General features: G+C 32.3%; 1 protein-coding gene across 1 annotated transcript; it reads left to right on the top strand.

Moving 5' to 3' along the window:
- The first annotated feature begins 2,066 nt into the window (after positions 1-2,066).
- Positions 2,067-9,478, top strand: LOC134705449 (uncharacterized). The gene is made up of 4 exons (XM_063564176.1): positions 2,067-2,256; positions 5,428-5,520; positions 7,606-7,702; positions 9,290-9,478. The coding sequence occupies exons 1-4, from the start codon at positions 2,224-2,226 to the stop codon at positions 9,451-9,453; spliced, it is 387 nt and encodes a 128-aa protein (XP_063420246.1). The 5' UTR covers positions 2,067-2,223; the 3' UTR covers positions 9,454-9,478.
- Positions 9,479-19,315: the final 9,837 nt, after the last annotated feature.

The raw sequence follows: 19,315 nt of genomic DNA, 5'->3' as shown, positions 1-19,315 counted from the left end.
TTTTCTACAGTGGCTAGAGGTATAAGGGGGGGGGTTGAGATCTGACAAACATGTTTAACCCCGCCGCATTTTTGAATCCTGTCCTAAGTCAGGAGCCTCTGGCTTTTGTTTGTCTTGTATGATTTTTAATTTTAGATTCTTGTGTATATTTCGGAATTTAGTTTGACGTCAATTTTCACTGAACTCGTATACATATTTGTTGATGGGCCAGCTGAAGTACACCTCCGGGTGCAGGAGTTTTCCGCTACATTGGAGACCCATTGGAGGCATTCGGTTGTTGTCTGCTCTTTGTTTGGGTTGTTGTCTCTTTGATACCTTCCCCATTTCCATTCTTAATTTTATTCATTTAAAATTATTAATAAGAGAGGCAGAAGATACCAACGCATATTCATATTCCAATCTCAGAAGTCAAAGAAAAACTGACAACACACTCATGATAGATAACGTAAAACGTCGGAACTGGAAAGATTGTCAATGAGACAATGTATGGTTTAAATGGAGTGTATTACAATTTTCAGTGAAGTTTTGTTACTTTTTTTTTGAAAAGTTGATAGCATAGATATGCGCATGCTGTTCCTTTTTTTGATACCCTGGAACGTTCAATATGTTTATTATCATTATCTATGAAAATAAATATTTTTTTCTCTGCTTGTCAATGACGTCTTCAAACTGTGGATGCAGTAGAATGTGTCTCCGTGCTTGTAGTGTATGCCCTTATATATTTCAGTTATTGGTTGTTTACAGTAGTTGTCGTTTTTTTATGTAATATATACGTGTTTCTCGTTTCTCGTTTTGTTTATACAGATTAGACCGTTGGTTTTCCCGTTTGAATGGTTTTACACTAGTAATTTTGGGGCCCTTTATAGCTTGTTGTTCGGTGTGAGCCAAGGCTCCGTGTTGAAGGCCGTACTTTTACCTATAATGGTTTACTTTTTAAATTGTTATTTGGATGGAGAGTTGTCTCATTGGCACTCACACCACATCTTCCTATATCTAATCCCATGTAGCTGTACTTCTTGATATTTTAGATTTAAGTATATGATTATTGGCTTTAAACTAGCTACCAGAAACTGTTAGTAGTCTCAAATCTGCACTTCTTTTTTTTTTGTGATGGATATATACCCTACCAGATCCGGTCTGTGTTTTGTAGGATATTTTTTTGTTTCGATCTTGTGAGTTGCGACCTTTCAAACTGAATTTATAGTGTGTTTTTATGCTATTCTGTTACACCACTGTCCCAGGTAAAGGGGAATGTTGTGCCTTTCAACCTGCATTTGAACAAGTTGCAGGTGTAGCTAGAGATATAATCAGGTTAAAACCACCAATGTAGAAAAATACCTGTTCCAAAACAGGAATATGATAGTTGCTTTCCATTCTTATCGTTGTTAGAAAAATTCTTACGATTGTTTTTTTTATTATTATAATAATTGTGACAGATTTTTTATTCGCTATTATTGCAATAATGTTGCAAAAAGAAACATTCTAATGTCTGAAGCCTTGAAAAAGTATAAGTGTTCAAATCCGACAGTAAGAAGATGCGTTTTGAGTGCCAACTAGACGACTATTCATCCACAAGATATAAAATTTAACAATCATAAGTCAAAGCATTGCCTCAAAATGCTGAGTATTGTATTTACCGAACAGCAAACAATAAAAGGTAAAAATTGAGTAATGTAAATCATTTCAAAGAGGAAAACCAATTGTCTAATCTAAATATTTTGATTTAAGCGTCAATGATGAGTCTTATGTAGACGAAACGCGCGTCTGGCGTACTAAATTATAATCCTGGTACCTTTAATAACTATATAAAAAACGAGAAAGGAGAAAAAATGTATGATTCAAACCAACAAACGACAACCAATGAACAACAGGCTCAGGACTGGTGCATATAAAGCAACCTCACCCTAAACTGCCTACAATACATGCATAACACAAAGAAACGTGGTATTATATTCATTGCGATAATTATCTATCAGAGATTAAATGGCGTCAATATAAGCAAATCAAGGCCAACTGACGACCGTTAAAAATGAGAAAAAAATCATACCGCACAGCAAACAATAAAAGCGTTGTTGTTCGTTAAATTGGAATATATTTCATTCACATCTGATAAATGTCGATCTGATCACGGTTTACATGTTTGTAAATAGATAACAGTTTTTGTGTAATGTCAGTGTCACGATTCGGGTTGAAATCTGTTTACAGAGAGAAAACAGCTTGGAAATGAGAAAGGCTTACATTATTGATACTTTGAGGGTCAGTATACATTTCCTCATATTTCACTTGCGCACAACAATATAAAATTAAAAGATTTGAAAAGAACTTAAATCGTAGGAAAATTTAAAAGGAAAAGTCCGTTATCAAATGGCAAAATTAAAACACATCAAGCGAATGGATAACAACTGTCATGTTCCTGCCTTGGTACAGGCATTTTCTTATGTAGAAAATTGTGGATTGACCTGATTTTATAGCTAGCTAAACCTTTAATTTGTATTATGAATTTTTGCATGTGTACTATTATTCACGCTTTGATCACAAGAATATCACCAACTCGTTATTTTACAATTGTGTGCTGACATGTAATATCATTGAAACAAAAAGGTCTCTACCCCATGTAGATTTCAGTAGCACCGGCTATGTATAATAATTCGACACCACTGCTAAATTTTATGTACAGAATTAAGTCTTTGATGTGTTTTTATTAAGATGTTGTCGATATAGGACCACCTTTGCAAGATTCGAACGTGATACTGGTCCTTTACAAAACGATTGCCTTATTAACTGAACACAGATTGTAATTTGACATCTACATTTTCAAAATTTAATTCAAAGTCTCGGTCTGCCAATTTTGGAGTAACAGGCCATCGTTAAAAAGAAGGGCGAAAATTACCAGAGGGACAGTCAAACTCATAGATCGAAAATAAAATGACAGCGCCATGGCTAAACAAGAAAAATACAAACAGACACATAATAACACACAAGACACAATATTGAAAACTAAAGACTAAGCAAAACGAACCTCACCCAAAACAGGGGGTGAAAATCACAGAACCAAATGTTCATAGATGTACAACAGCTTACACATCATATCCTCTTTGTCTCGGATATACTGATACGGTCGAGTTCCTGCAAGGTACAGTCAGTATAAAGAAAATACAGAATATGTTCACTGTTAGGTATTGTAGCTTTAATACCGATAAATATGTTGCTCTTCACTTCGAATACAGATCTAAATATATAAATATCCTATTAGAAAGGCGATTTTGCAAAACACTGTGCGAATGAGTTATTCAGGGTAAAGTTAATCTGAAATTACGATATTCTGTAAAAATCTGATGACTTATTATTAAAAGAGGCTTTCAACCTCTCAAAATCTCTACATGATGAGCAGAAAAAGAGCTGGTATACCAGTATTCAAACTTTATTTAAATACTTTAGCATCAATGAAAATTATGCACTTAATTTAAAGACTAAGTTAAAAAACTATTTATATAAAAAGATGCAATCAAAATATGATTTAATATGGCAAACTGAGCTTAATAATGATTTCAGAGGCAATAAACTATATGGTAACAAGCTCAGAACTTATAGACTTTTTAAAAGCAGATTTTGCTTAGAAAATTACCTTTTGCAGGAAATTTTTAGATAAAGACATCATTTAACAAAATTCCGTAACAGTGCTCACGATTTAGAGATTGAGAGGGGAAGGTACAAAAATCTGACAGTGTCTGTAAATTGTGTGGTACTGAGGTTGAGGATGAAATTCATTTTCTTCTTCAGTGCCACAAACTTTCAAATATTCGTTTCAATTTTTTAAATGAAATAAAACAACGGTTTAAAAATTTTAGTGGTTTAGATATTAAATCACAATTTATTTGGCTAATGTCCTCTGAAGATACTTTCATACTCCAGAAACTCGGAGAATTATTGCAAAATTTATCCTCATTTAGAAAAGTTTCCTTAAATAATATATAGATATAGAAATGCCCAGTGACCCCCCTCCCCCCTTTATATTGTTAAACACTGTGCTTGTTGTATTCTTGTATTTGTGTTGATAGATATTTTTTTTGGTTTATTTTTCTTTTATAACATTGTGTCTTAATCATATTGAATTACTTGTAATCATTTGTATGTAATTAATGTTGATTGTTCTGCTCCTTGTGGGCGCTTTGATTAGCAATAAAATATATTTGAATTTGAATTTGAATTTGTTGTCTTAATTTACATTTTTTTTTATATACAATTCGATAATTCTTTTAGTAAATAACAATATTCATAAAGAAAGCAAATTCTTCATTCTTGCCTGATCAATAAATATTTTCTTTGTTTACATGCAACCCATATAGAATGTTACAGTAACAATTTTTTTTTATAATCACCTAATAGATAACAAGATTGCATTTTTTGTTATTTACCCACAAAAAACAGTCACCTATTATAAATACAAACAAAATATAGTAAAAATCGGTTTTCTATTGAAGTACACAAGAATAGAAATGAAAGTGCGGATAGGCCTATAATGACAAACCTTTTTTTAGCTTACTTGTTCAACCTTCTTTATACAATAATCCAACCGTTATTATGTTTGTCTGATTATTGCTGCTTATACCGTTGTTATTTTTCTTTTTTTGGTCTATCTACAGCTTCTAATACTATATTAAAAAGAAGATGTGGTATGATTGTGAGAACTCTCCATAAGAGACCAAAAGACCACATTGTTATTGATGTTGTATTGTTTATCTGTCTACTGTTATTGCTTTTATTGTTATCGTTTTGTTTATCTGCTTCTTATAATTTCGCTGTGTTCGTTTTGCAGTCTACTGCTTCTTATCCTGCAATATGTTTGTTTGTATATATACTTCTAGTACTGATACTGTGTTGATTCTGTGGTTGTCAGTATTAATGTTATGGTTCTTTCTGTGTCTCATGCTTTTCATGTTATTTCTAAATATGATTATATTATAATTAAATTCTATATTTCATTGTCATTTGAGTTTATATATATTATTATCATTTGATTTATTTTATATTGTTGTCATTTGAGTTTGATTTGTTCTTTATCCAGTCTCATACATCAAGCACTAGTCACGAAATTATAGTCATACGAGTATATAGATATAGGAAGATGTGGTGTGAGTGCCAATGAGACAACTCTCCATCCAAATAACAATTTAAAAAGTAAACCATTATAGGTTAAAATACGGCCTTCAACACGGAGCCTTGGCTCACACTGAACAACAAGCTATACAGGGCCCCAAAATTACTAGTGTAAAACCATTCAAACGGGAAAACCAACGGTCTAATCTATATAAACAAAACGAAAAACGAGAAACACGTATAAATTACATAAACATAGTACAACAACAAAAACTTCCTTCTGAAACATTGTATCCTGACATATGCAAATTCTGCGTCTTTTCGTTTCAGATTTTAGCAGTTTTATTCGTTATCTATGATGGTGTTAACTGTAGCAATTACAGAAATCCAGAGATCATGCGTCTTCAACAGACCATGTGCAAGGTATAGTTCACACCGGTATATTTAGATTTTGCAAACGTATGAATAATAATCAATGTAGTCAGAAAACAAAACTAGTCTATAGTCCTGACACTTTTGAACATTTCTGGCAATTTCAATTCTAAATCCACGAAAATCTCGAAGAGCAATTAATGATAAGTTTGATTATCAGATAAATTATTTACTTATCCACTGTTTCGAACTTTTCATAAATATCTCCTCGGGATTCGGATCACTTCGCAATTTCGGATCCCATTTGACTGTCCCTCTGGTATCTATCGTCCTTCTGTTAAATCTGTGGTTTTCTTTATATTTCAGTTTTTAAAATAAGGGTGGTGCTGAAGGAAGATATTTGATAGTGTTTGTTAGAATAAGTAAATTTTTAATTAAGGGTGATTTTAAGCTTGACATATTTAATGGAATTTGTCAGTAGTTGAATATGCTCTCTATATGTCTATTTGTTATTTCTAAAACTTGTTTTTATGATTTGGTTAATATCGCATTGAAGTGTATCCTACATCTCTCTTTGTGATAATTCATTTTGTTCACTGGGGTTTCCCTGCATCTAATTTTCATATCATAAGTAACAATAGATCAATTTATATGGTAGGCAAAATGTGGCAATTTCGAATATTTTATGGAAATGTGGAGACAGAGGCAAAACATATAAAAAGACTTTCAAACTTTTAAAATGAAGGGAAACAAATGACAACGCCATGACAAAGAATGAAAATACAAAAGACTAAACATTCCTCAAACATAGATACCTCAATGATTAGCGACATAAACTCGACAAATAAATGAGGAACTCAGTTGCTTCGGAGGTATAGCAGATTCTTCTCCACATGTGGCATCCGTCATGATGCGAGTGGTAAACACAAATTGGGTAATATCACAATCGCGAAAAAGAGGAGTGAATTGAGTTACGACATTTGGAACATATCAGTGGTTCGAAAGTTCGAATGGATTGCTTAAACACTTTATAACACCGTGATACGAAATGTTAGCAGTTTCGCAATATCAATGAGCTCAAATGGAATTCATTGGTTCGCTACTCTTTTCAAAAGATTAATATAAATACACAATCACAAATAGTTCACACATAGTGTTTATGACCACATTTTGTTTTATTTCCGACGAAATCGTGGGAGGTCACCTTGATCGTTAATAAAACGGCATGTACTAGTAACCTAAAATACATTCAAAATGCTTATACATTCTATTTACTAGCTGTCAGTAACTGCGAGTACTCTCAAATCGTATTTTCTTGTTAATTCGACCTGTTGATACTGTTTATAATGCTTTTTTGTTATTTTTTATTTTATATGGATCTTGTCTGTACACCAGCTTTGATTATTTGTAATATCTTCAATTTTTCTCTTATTCTTACAACATTTGTATAAACTTCAAGATTATAAAAAAACGTTTTTTTCTAAAGTGAACATTGATTGGTTAAATATTTCTCAGTGTGTTTGAATTTGTTTGTTAGCTTTTTGGTCATGAATGTTTGTCTCTAATATTTAATTAACTGTGCATTTGTATTCAGATATCGCAGATCAAATTTATTCGTTCATTGTGTAATCATACGTTTTTTGATTGAGTTAAGTCTGCCAATTGATATTTTATCGTATGTTTTTCTATGTTGTGATGTTATGCTATTGTTTCAGAAAAAGGGAGAAGGTTTGGATCCATTAAAACGTTTAATCCCGCTGCAAATGTTTGCACCTGTCCTAAGTCAGGAATCTGATGTACAGTAGTTGTCGTTTGTTTATGTAATATATACGTGTTTCTCGTTTCTCGTTTTGTTTATAAAGATTAGACCGTTGGTTTTCCTGTTTGAATGGTTTTACACTAGTAATTTTGGGGTCCTTTATAGCTTGTTGTTCGGTGTGAGCCAAGGCTCCGTGTTGAAGGCCGTACTTTAACCTATAATGGTTTACTTTTTAAATTGTTGTTTGGATGGAGAGTTGTCTCATTGGCACTCACACCACATCTTCCTATATCTATTCAGTCTATCAATGTACTAAGATCATTAAGGAGCTTTCATTTGTAATCATTTACATCATACTTGGACTATTATTTCTTCAGGATACCAGTAAACACTGTATATTTGAACAAGTATGTGAAATCAAAGTAGCACAGTGTTTGATCCCACCATGTCATGACATAACCTACTGTGTCAATAGTAAGTATCAACTATATAAATAAAAATTATCATCATACACTTAGGCTAAATAACATATAAATTTTACCGTATGATAATAGCATTAAATTGACGTACATTTCATATTTTTCGAATTGGTGCTTAGCGGGCTGATATGAAAAGTTTATCACATGCTTCGATTGTTAGCACATGCCTTTCCGTAACGTTATCACATGGCATTCCGGTGATACTCGGCCAATTCCGGAAAATACACTTCAACGCTACGTTTTCAGTGAAAAAACATTACAAAGTAGTGTACAAAACAATTATAATGGAAAGTATATCGTGTAAAATAATAAAAATAGTTAAAAAACAAACAAATTATTAAATAAATGCATTTTTTATTTTTTACTGAAACATAATAGTAGAAAATTGACTTTTCCAAACAATGTTCATAATTATGTATATTGTTGAATTATTTTTTTTGTCGATTCGTTTATATTAAACTGTTGGTTTTTTTCACTCTCTGTTGAGGCATATGATAGAAAAAGTTCATATTGAATGTATCAAATGTTAGGTCCGACGTTCGTGAACGTTATTACTCTTTAAAGTTCGGGAACCACGTAAAAGGATCAATACATTAATCTGTTATTTTTCTTTACGGTTGAAGCATATGCTTAAAAGATCATAACATGTCATTTTTCATATTACATGTATTATCAACCCTCAGTCAATATCAGCCCTCGAGCCATGCGGCTTTTGGGCTGATATTAAACCTAGTGCTGATAATACATGCGATATGAAAAATGCCATGTAATAACAAAATACTGAACTCCTAGCAAAATTCAAAACGGAAAGTCCCTAATCAAATGGCAAAATCAAAAGTTCAAACAAATCGTATGAATTGATAACAACTTTCATATTCCTGACTTGGTACATGGATTTTCTTATGTAGAAAATGGTGGATTGAACCTGGTTTTATAGCTAGCTAAACCTGTCACGTCCATGACAGTCGCATCAAATTCCAAATTCAATTATATCGAAAACGATGTGTGAACAAAACAAACACATCAGGTAAAAATGCCCCAAATAGGGGTACAACAGAAACACGAACAAAATCAAAAACTGGAGGTGATGTCATGTGCTCAAGAAGAGTAAACAGATCCTGCGTCATATTTGGCAAACGTCGTGTTGATCATGTTATTAAAAAACAGGTAAACAGTTTGAATCGGTAAATCACATTCGTGAAAAGGGAACGGGATTGTAGTTACGCTGTAAGGAAAATATCCGCTATCTTCTGAGAAACGAAAACACACCTATACTAGTTATTATTTGATAAAAGAAACATTGTAGTTTAAGAATATACATATCATAAGGTCATTCAATAGTTTGTGAATATTTTTAAGATTTTAATTTTTACATATTTGTTTCTTATTGTCTACATACAAACGATGCTGTTTTTGTCTAAATTACCTTATGTTTCATATTCTCAAAAATAATCATAAAAAAACCGTTAAAACCATAAAAGATCCATTTTCAACTTATAAGGCGAGCAACCCTCCCCTATCCACATACAAATTTACAGCTTCAAGTATTAATTTCTTTACAAGTCTTTTTTAATATTTCCAGCATGGGGATCTTCGTCCAAGGGTGGCGCCTGTCCAACAGCAGACGACAAAAGTGCCGGTAGAGTTCAGTGCTTTGGAGATTTCGGATGTGATTTAAGTAACAACGATGTTTGCTGTCATAATCGTAATACGAACACTTCGTACTGCCACACACCTAAAATATAAATAAATAAAAAACCTCGTACTGTCACACACCTTGAATATGAATAAATAAAAAAACTCGTACTGTCACTCACCTTGAATACAAATAAATATAAAAACCTCGTACTGCCACACACCTTACATTAAATAAATATAAAAACCTCGTACTGCCATACACTATAATTGGAAATAAATATAAAAACTTGTACAGACTACACTTTAAATGTAAATAAATATAACAATACTGTTAATTTTCATTGTTGAAGGCCATACGGTAACTTATAGTTGATACTATCTACGTTATTCTATCTCTAATTGATATATGTCTCGTTAGGAAATTTTCCACATCTTATTTTTTGATAATTATAAATACTTATATGAAAATACTTTTTATAACTACACTCGGAGTTTTGTCCTGGTGAGAGCCTCCTCCGTCGTTTAATTTTAAGAGAGATCCATGATATTCGATAGATCCTGAAAGTGGCAAAGATATAACAGTCTTATTCTTGGCGTCGAAAGTAGAAAATTCATCTTAAGAATGTGTTTAATTATGAAGCAAAGTTTGAATATTGTAAAATTTATTTGAGCCCCAGTATCCAACCAACTGCTGTTAGTAGCTACCTTATTTAGCTAGCTTTCTCTAGAAGCAAATTTGATCACAGATTTTTAAATTATGAGCCGTTTTCAATCTGCTATTCAAGGTACTTGTCATCCGGATGATAATATAACATGCTGATTTTTTCTGAACACTAAGATTTTCTACCCAAGGTATAGATTGCTGTAGCAGTATTTAGAACATATTTTTTACAAAGTCTACATCTATTATTACTTTTGATTCGAAGTCTCGATCCGCCGATAATAGAATTGCAATCCTCAGAACCAAATGTTTATAGATTGAAAACAGATCAAACAACATATCCTCTTTGTCACGGAGGAACTCGTACTGTTGAGTTCCTGTAGGTACAACATATATGTTGTAAACCGTATGAGCATTTGGACCATACGCGTACGGTCTTGACCGTATGCGTACTTCTTCAAAATACACATGCGGTCGGACCGTACGCGTACGGTCTGACTAATATCAAGAAGATAGTCACGTTTATTAGATACAAATGCATATAACAGATCAACATAACTTTACTCTGAAATTAATATAAAAAAGTGAATTGAAATAAAATATGTTTTAACTATTTAAAAAATTCCTACCTTATTAAATCTGTTAATCTCTTGTATTAGGCATGTCGATCAGCAATACATTAATTGAATTATGATCACTGAAATTGACGATATCTGAAGTAAGTAAAATGCGGGAGGATAATTGTTTTAGAAATTTTATCAACTTTAAAAAAACATTCAAATGCAAATTCAACTACAAGAGGACATATTAGCGCCAACATTAGAGCCCATTTTAGCGCCCGACTAATCCGTGCACCTGTATTTTCAATCGCCTATTTTAGCGAAAACTTACCTGGTTGAATGATACTTTGGGCAGCTTTGGGCAGAAGTTAATTGTATTTTAAAGGGAACAAATAATGGTCCATAGTCGTTCTATGACTAAGATAAAGAGAAAGAACAGTTCTTAATGAAATTTAACAATATTGAACAGAGGGTATCCAAAACCCATTGCGTTCTCTAGGACATAAAATCCAGGCTAGAACGAACTTTTAACATTTGATTAAATGATTTAGACATTTAGTGCTGTATTTTAACGGAAAACATGTGTTTTATATTGTGCTGTTTTGAGTCTATTAAAGTTTTTTTTTAATTTATTATTTATTATAAAGGGTTAAGATATTTCGCTGAAATGAGATTTGACAATTTGAATTTTTCGCTGAATTGGTTAAAAATCAGGCGCTAAAATGAGTTCTACATTGGCGCAAAAACGTCCAATGTTTTCGCACAAATGTCCTATTAATGCGCTAAAATGTCTTCCGCCGTCAGATTCACAATTAAAAAAATATTTAAATTCAATTGTTCGTTTGTTCATTTTATTAATTTAAATGTAATAATAACAATTTTAAAACTAAATTAAAGATTGTGATTAATGTTCGTTTAAATGTAACCCATATGATCCAATATCATGTATGGTCAGTTCGTACTGGACCGTACGCGTATGGTCGGACCGTACGAGTATACGTATACGGTGTTGACCGTACGGTTACGGTCCATATACTCCTATGGTCTGAAACATATATAAAGAGGACTAATGATGATTTCACTGTTCAGAGAGCTAACTTCAATTTCGATAATTCTGTCGCTGTTCATTACAGAGGTTAACAGCTAAATGTTCTATGATATAAAAAATGAGATCCATTAATTTAAGATGAGTGATTCAGTGTTGTGCTCATCGATGCATTTTGCATTGGTTATTTTATTCACATCAATCATCTTAAATGCTTCAAGATGTTGTCAATAATAAGATATAAATGGGGCGATAGATACCAGAGGAACAGTCAAACTTATAAATCGAACATAATAGTACACCAGACATAACATAGAAAACTTAAGACTAAGCAACATGAACCCTTCCAAAACAAGGGGTTATCGCAGGTGCTCTGGAAGGGTAAGCAGATCCTGCTCCACATGTGTCACTCTTCGTGGTGCTGCTCATGGTAATACTAACTAAATAGTTTAATTCGGTAGATCAAATTCGTGAAAAGGGAAGGGGATGTTAGTTACGACATAAGGAACATTTCCGGTATAATCTGTAAAATGTTAAGTCCATAACAGTCAACCAGCTCTTGATGGCGTCCGTAAAATTTACGAAGAGATGATTTCAACTTCACCATTTGGAACTCTTGGTTTAATAGCTTCCCTATGACACTTCTCATGGTTTCATTATAAATCCAAAGAATACACAGTTATCATGGTTTCATTATAAATCCAAAGCATACACAGTTATCATGGTTTCATTATAAATCCAAAGCATTCATAGTTATCATGGTTTCATTATAAATCCAAAGCATACACAGTTATGGTTTCATTATAAATCCAAAGCATACACAGTTATGGTTTCATTATAAATCCAAAGCATACACAATTATCATGGTTTCATTATAAATCCAAAACATACACAGTTATCATGGTTAAAGCATATACAGTGATCAAGGTTTCATTTAAAATCCAAAGACACTCAGCTCAGAAGGATATATGTAAACACGAATACAATACTATTACAGTTCCAAGCTTCCATTTTTAATGTTTTATAAAATGTTCACCATTTTGACGGTTTATTAAAGAATCCTAAGAATGTCAAAGTCACGTAAATTCTGTTTGGAATGGAAATATCACAAAGATTTGTAGAACCACTCGATTTATCTATTCCGCCGATATCAAATCGACAAGCACGTCTACTTTTGCGTGTGAATCTTAAAAAGAAGGGACGAAAGATACAAGAGGGAAAGTCAAACTCATAGATTGAAAATAACTGACAACGTGTTACCTATGTTATTATTAATTCGTTAAATTGTCTAATTCGGAAGGTGCATGTGTGAAAAGGGAAGGGTATTGTAGTTACGACACAAGGAACATATCCCATATTATCGGTGAAACGGTTATTCCATAAAGTTCAACCACCTCGTGATGGCGTCCGTAAAATTAACGAAGGGAGGATGCCAACTTCAACATTACAAGCTCCATGTTTTCTATTTTACATACTGATCATGAACTCATGACATGGAAATTCTTAATTGACATAGAGTGTAAATACCAAAGTGTTATGAAACATATCAATTCTTGGCAGAATAAAACCCAATACTTTAAAAGCGATCATATAAGATATGCGGTTTAGTTGGAGTATTTGAACATGATAATTGATTGAACAGAGAAAATATCATGCATATAATGTTGAAGTGCATAAACTCATCATAGATACCAGGATTTAACTTTGTAATTACATCAGACGAGCGTTTAGTTTACAAAAGACTCATCAATGACGCTCGAATCCAACAAAGTTCAAAAACGCCAAATAAAGTACGAAGTAGAAGAGCACTGACTTTAGATAATAGAAATCCAAAATCATTTAGTATGTATCCTTCACATTTTAACGAATTAAAGTTTTACGCTTTCCTAATTTATATGTGATAGCTCGTAATGCACCGGGTTCGCTAAATATGGACTTTACTCAAATAGGATGTTGCACAGACATATATATATATATAGCTCTTAGCTAATACAGAAACATATTAAATCAAACAATTATCACATATTTTGACGGAGAAGTGTACAAAAACTCAAATGACTCTCTTATACATCATTATTTTAATCAAGTAATTTCTACGCAAATCTTATTAACAGATTAGTCGAAGTTTTTTCATTAGTGCTATTTGATCCAGGCTTGTTAACTCGATGATTATCAAAAGTTCATTCAATAATTCATTTTCCACCTTGTCGGCGAGAGAAAACGACTCAAATGGTGTGAGTGCATACGTTAGTACCACGACCGTACAAGTATGGTTCTGTCATGTCTTTTTCATCAATACAATTCAAGTCCATCACTTAACATTCAATCGTTTCGTTTAAAAAAATATTTATTTGAATTCCAAATACAGATAAAAAAGAGTCTTTTTCATATCTATTTTAATCTAATTTTCTGAAAGTAAACAGATAAATTCTATTAGTATATCTAGCATTAGTTAACATTCCTTTTTCTTGTCGTTCAGCAATCATCTTAGTCGACGGCATTGTTCATAGGAGAAACAAATTCTCTATCATGGTCATAGGCGTAACAATGAATATTTACTTCAAACTTACATTATAATTTATATGCAAACCGTGCACAATATTGCCAAATGTCAATCTGTAGTATGAATATGCCAGCATTACCTGCCCGCCCAAGATCATAAAGTTGCACAAGGCCACCATTATAACTTCAACACGGCAAGAACAATTTCCGTATGCTGGCTTCAGATGGTCCATTAACAAAAGTATGGACTCTTTCAACGTTATTTTGTAATAGAAGATACGAAGTCTGTATTAATAAATATTCAGTGTCAACTTCGCAAATAATATATGATGGTCTTCAAGAATATACATGTATGATGTATTGTAGATAAACTTTTTTCCTCAATATTTTCTAGCACAGACGATGTGGAAAATTAAATTGTTGATCGTGAAATTGGGTAAAAAATCTAATTTGGCTATATAATTAGAAAGATCTGTTAACATATTATATCAAATAATTATCACATATTTTGACGGAGAAGTGTACAAAAATTCAAATGACTCTCTTATACATCATTTTTAATGAAGTAATTTGAGTCGTTTTCTCTCGCCGACAACATGGAAAATGAATTATTGAATGAATTTTTGATAATCATCGAGTTAACAAGCCTGAATCAAACAGCACTATTGAAAAAACTTCGACTAATCTGTTAATTAGATTTGCGGAGAAATTACTTGATTAAAATAATGATGTATAAGAGAGTCATTTGAGATTTTGTACACTTCTCCGTCAATATATGTGATAATTATTTGATATAATATGTTAACAGATCTTTCTAATTATATAGCCAAATTAGATTTTTACCCAATTTCACGATCAACAATTTAATTTTCCACATCGTCTGTGCTAGAAAATATTGAAGAAAAAAGTTAAATTACAAAAATACCTAAATAAAAGCAAACGTAGTATACTGATGTTCAAAACTCACAAATCGATAGCAAAAGAAAAACAAATCCGGGTCACAAACCCAAACCGAGGGAAAGGCATTAAATATAAGAGGAGAATGACGACACAACATTTAATCGATAGAGTTCAGTCATTTCTAAGAGTAAGAGTACGGCTGACATTTTGTTGACATACATAACTCTTGTCGTTTTCTTTTATAGTTCAAATTTATTACAATCCCAAAAATCCTCTTGGCCGAAAGCAATATTTATATAGTAAATAAATTATTCTTAGTGTTTATAACCCCTAAATAGCGGGATCAAAAGACATTATCTTCAAAAGTTACATTTTAGTTAATATTTTTATCGTGTATAATGTTGCATAATTGATTTATAATCAGGTGATAAATTACTTTATTTCCATTGTTTTACGTCTTTTTTTCCAGCTGTCATCTATTATAAATACAAACCATAACTTCGTATAGGTAATTTTTACAACTCATGAATACAAGGAATAGAAATGAAAATACTGGTAGGTCTATAATAATATTATTATTATCAGATTTATTTTTATTATAGTTTATACAGTATCATAACCTATATGTTGTAGGTTATTTCGTTTGTTTACTGCTACCCCTTATACGTTTGTTATCATTTTTCTGTTATTACTTAAACTGGTGTTGTTGGGTTTTTTCTTCCGACATGGAAGATTTTTTTTTTTTTATTGATAACTGTATATCATTGACAGTCGATTTTTGGTTCTTATCCATTGTCCAGTCACACACATTGATTTTCTTTCTTAAAATTATGATTTTACGACTGTACTAGTATTACTAGTCGTCATCAAACTTTCCCATGGCTAACACTGTATCTTGACATAAACTCATTCTTCGACTTTTTTATTTCAGATTTCAGCAGTTGTATTCGTAATTATCTCTGTTGATGTAAAATGTAGCAACTATAGGAATCTGTACATCGAGAATATAAAAAAGGCCATGTGCAGGGTATAAATCCTGTAAAATAATGCCAAATAAATGCAGTTTTTACAACTAAAATGATAACTTTACATGACAAGATAACAGGACAAATAAATTCAAGAACGAAATACACAAATCCACAATATAATAGCCAAAATTGGAAACTCTGAAAAGATCTATGCAGACAAATAATGAAAGTACATACTAGAAGCAGCAATTAATTTCATATTCTAATGCTCTTTGTTCAAACGAATTAAATTACAGTGATTTTTGTTATTGTTTTTGTTTGTCTGTCCACTGCTACTACATTTACTGTTTTTGTTTTTGTTTGTTTGACGATTGCTACTTCTGCTTCTGTAGGTGTTTTTGTTTGCTTATCAACTTCTTTTACGTTTGTTGTTGTTTGATTATCTACCGGTACTCATACGGTTGTAGTTTTAGTTTGTCTATCTATTGCTAATGCCTAACCTGTTAATGTGTTATTAGTCTGTTTTCACTATTTATATTGTTGATATTATTGTTGTCACTGCCAATATTATCGGGGATGTTATATTTTCTGCTTCTCCTGCTTTTAATGCTATTTGTATATATATGATTATTTCTTTTTATCAATTTTTATATATATAATTGTCGTTTGATGATGGTTCTTGTGCATTGTGTAATCTCACACATTGCATTTCTTTCTGGAAATTATGATATTAAGACGACTATAGTACAACTACTTGTCATAATATCTTCACGCTGCTACAAGATATCTTTACATAGATAAAGTCCTTTTTGTTACAGATTTTAGCAGTTGTATTTGTTATCTCTGCTGGTGTAAACTGTAAAAACTATGGGAACTTCGGGAACTTCGGGAACTTCGGGAACTACAAGAACCCAAAGATCCTGCGTCTTCAACAGACCATGTGTAATGTAAATGTCATAAAAATATTTTAAAAATGAAACATTTAACACAGTTATTTATACATACCTCCATAGTTTTATTGCATTATGTTCTTTTTTTTTGGTATCGTTGTCCTTCATTTGTGTTTCCGTAATTTGTCTAAAGACTATATACAGTCAATTTTGTGTTTCGTTGTTTACATAGTTATTTGGTTTTATTGTGATTAAGTCACCGTACGGACTTCTAAAACAAGCAAAGTCCATATCGCATAGTCAGCTCTAAAAGGAGGAAAAATCACAAATGTAACATAATGTGCCGGTGGGATCCCAACCATCCCCTAACCGCGGACAGTGATGGAACAGTACAACATAACAACGAACTATAATTATCAGTTAAAAAAGACTTAACTCATCATATGGATACAAATAGAGAGAAATATAAGAATATACCGATTTTCCATTTCTCTGCAGTATCATATCATCTGCTCCGTCGTATGGTGTTAACATATCTTAATTGATACGTCATGCTCGTGGAGTGTGCTCCTTACGCAGACACTGTATCAACAGAGTTATGAGGAAGAACGATGATGACATTCCGCAAATATTATGGACAACATTGCGAATTGGTTGATATACGACGTGTCTGTTTCTAACTTAACTAGCTAAAGACAGGTTTGTCACGTCTTAGATAATGGTTAACCATCTACGTCGTCTGTCTGCTAAGTACCACACAACACCTTTTTATGAATACGTCTGTTTTGCCGAGTTAGAATTCGCATAACTATAAGACGTGTTGTTGTATTTATGCATCCGACATTCCTTTATTTAGTTATGATGTTTCTTTTGTAATTTCGGTTAGTTATTGTTATGCCTTTTAGACTGTGGTATTCCGTATTTTCTTTTCGATTTCCATATGTTTTATTTGTCAGCATTGTCGAGTGAATTTTCTTCTACATGGATAAAGTATTGTGTTAGTCTAAATTACTATGACGTCATCACAGCATTAATTCAAAACAACCTTTCATTACCGTTATAGTCAGGATAATTACTTAGTCTAGTACTGGAAAATAATGGAGATCTTTTAAATCTCGTTCCATATAAAATTTTATGTTTTTTTTTAGATATATATGTCCTAAAATCCATCACTGTTTGTGGTGCCCTGTGCTGTCGTTTACGGGAGATGTCCGCTGCTATTCCGTTCTTTAAAGGTTACAATGTACTATCATATTATTTCTTTACTGATATCTCTGAGCTTTTATTGGTAACCATACAGATCACACTTTGATTATATTTTTTCTTCAGGATAGAAACTGTGGGTTTGAACAAGTATGTGAAATCCGAGTAGCACAGTGTATATTCCCACCATGTCCTGAAAATACCTACTGTGCTTCAAGTAAGTATCAATTATATTAAAACAAAGTGATATCACAAAGATACTGAACTCCTAGGAAAATACAAGACGGTGGGCCCTAAACAAATGACAAAATCAAAAGCTCAAACACACATCAAACGAAAAGATAATAAATGTCATATTCCTCACTTGGCAAAGCGTTTTCTTCTGTAGAAAATGGTGAATTGAACCTGGATTTAGCAATGTTTAACCTCTTACTTGTATGACAGTCGCATCAAATTATGTATTTTGACAACGATGTGTGAACAAAACAAACATACCACATCTTCTTATTTATACAATAGGTAAAAATGTCACTAAAAGGGGTACAACAGCAATACGAACACAATAAAATACAGGGGGTGATCTCATGTGCTCTGAAAGGGTAGGAAGATCCTGCTTCACATGTACACGGTATTGTTGTGACGACAAACGGAACATATCCGATATCATCTGTGAAACGAAAACACACTTATACTAGTTATTATATGAAAAAAAGAAACATTGTAGCATAAGAATATATATGTCGTAAGGTGAAAGGTCATTCCACAGTTTGTTAATATCATTAGGATCTTAAGTTTTTACAGATTTTTTTCTATTGTCTATATACAAAGATGCTGTTTTTGTATAATTGATCTAAGTCTTTATTAAGGTTATTCATATATATTTTTCTCCAAAATAAATCATATAAAGACGTTTAAAAACACAAAAGACCTATATCCAACTTATAAGGCAAGCAGCCCTCCAAAATCTAAACACAAATTTACAGCTAAAAGTATTAATTTATTTACAAGTATTTTTTTTTTTATATTTTCAGCATGGGGATCTTTATCCAAGGGTGGTGCCTGTCCCGCAGCAGATGACAACAGTGTAGGTACAGTTCAGTGTTTTGGAGATTTCGGATGTGGTATAAGTAACAACGATGTTTGCTGTCATAATCGTAATACAAAAACCTCGTACTGCCACACACCTTGAATATAAATAAATATAAAAATATTGTTATTGCTGTGTGTTGAAGCCAGTATGG

The sequence above is a fragment of the Mytilus trossulus genome, chromosome 2 (genome assembly GCF_036588685.1).
Source record: "Mytilus trossulus isolate FHL-02 chromosome 2, PNRI_Mtr1.1.1.hap1, whole genome shotgun sequence".
Taxonomy (NCBI): Eukaryota; Metazoa; Mollusca; class Bivalvia; order Mytilida; family Mytilidae; genus Mytilus; species Mytilus trossulus.
Note: the sequence above shows the minus strand (reverse complement) of the source record. Positions and strands in the feature narration are given on the sequence as shown.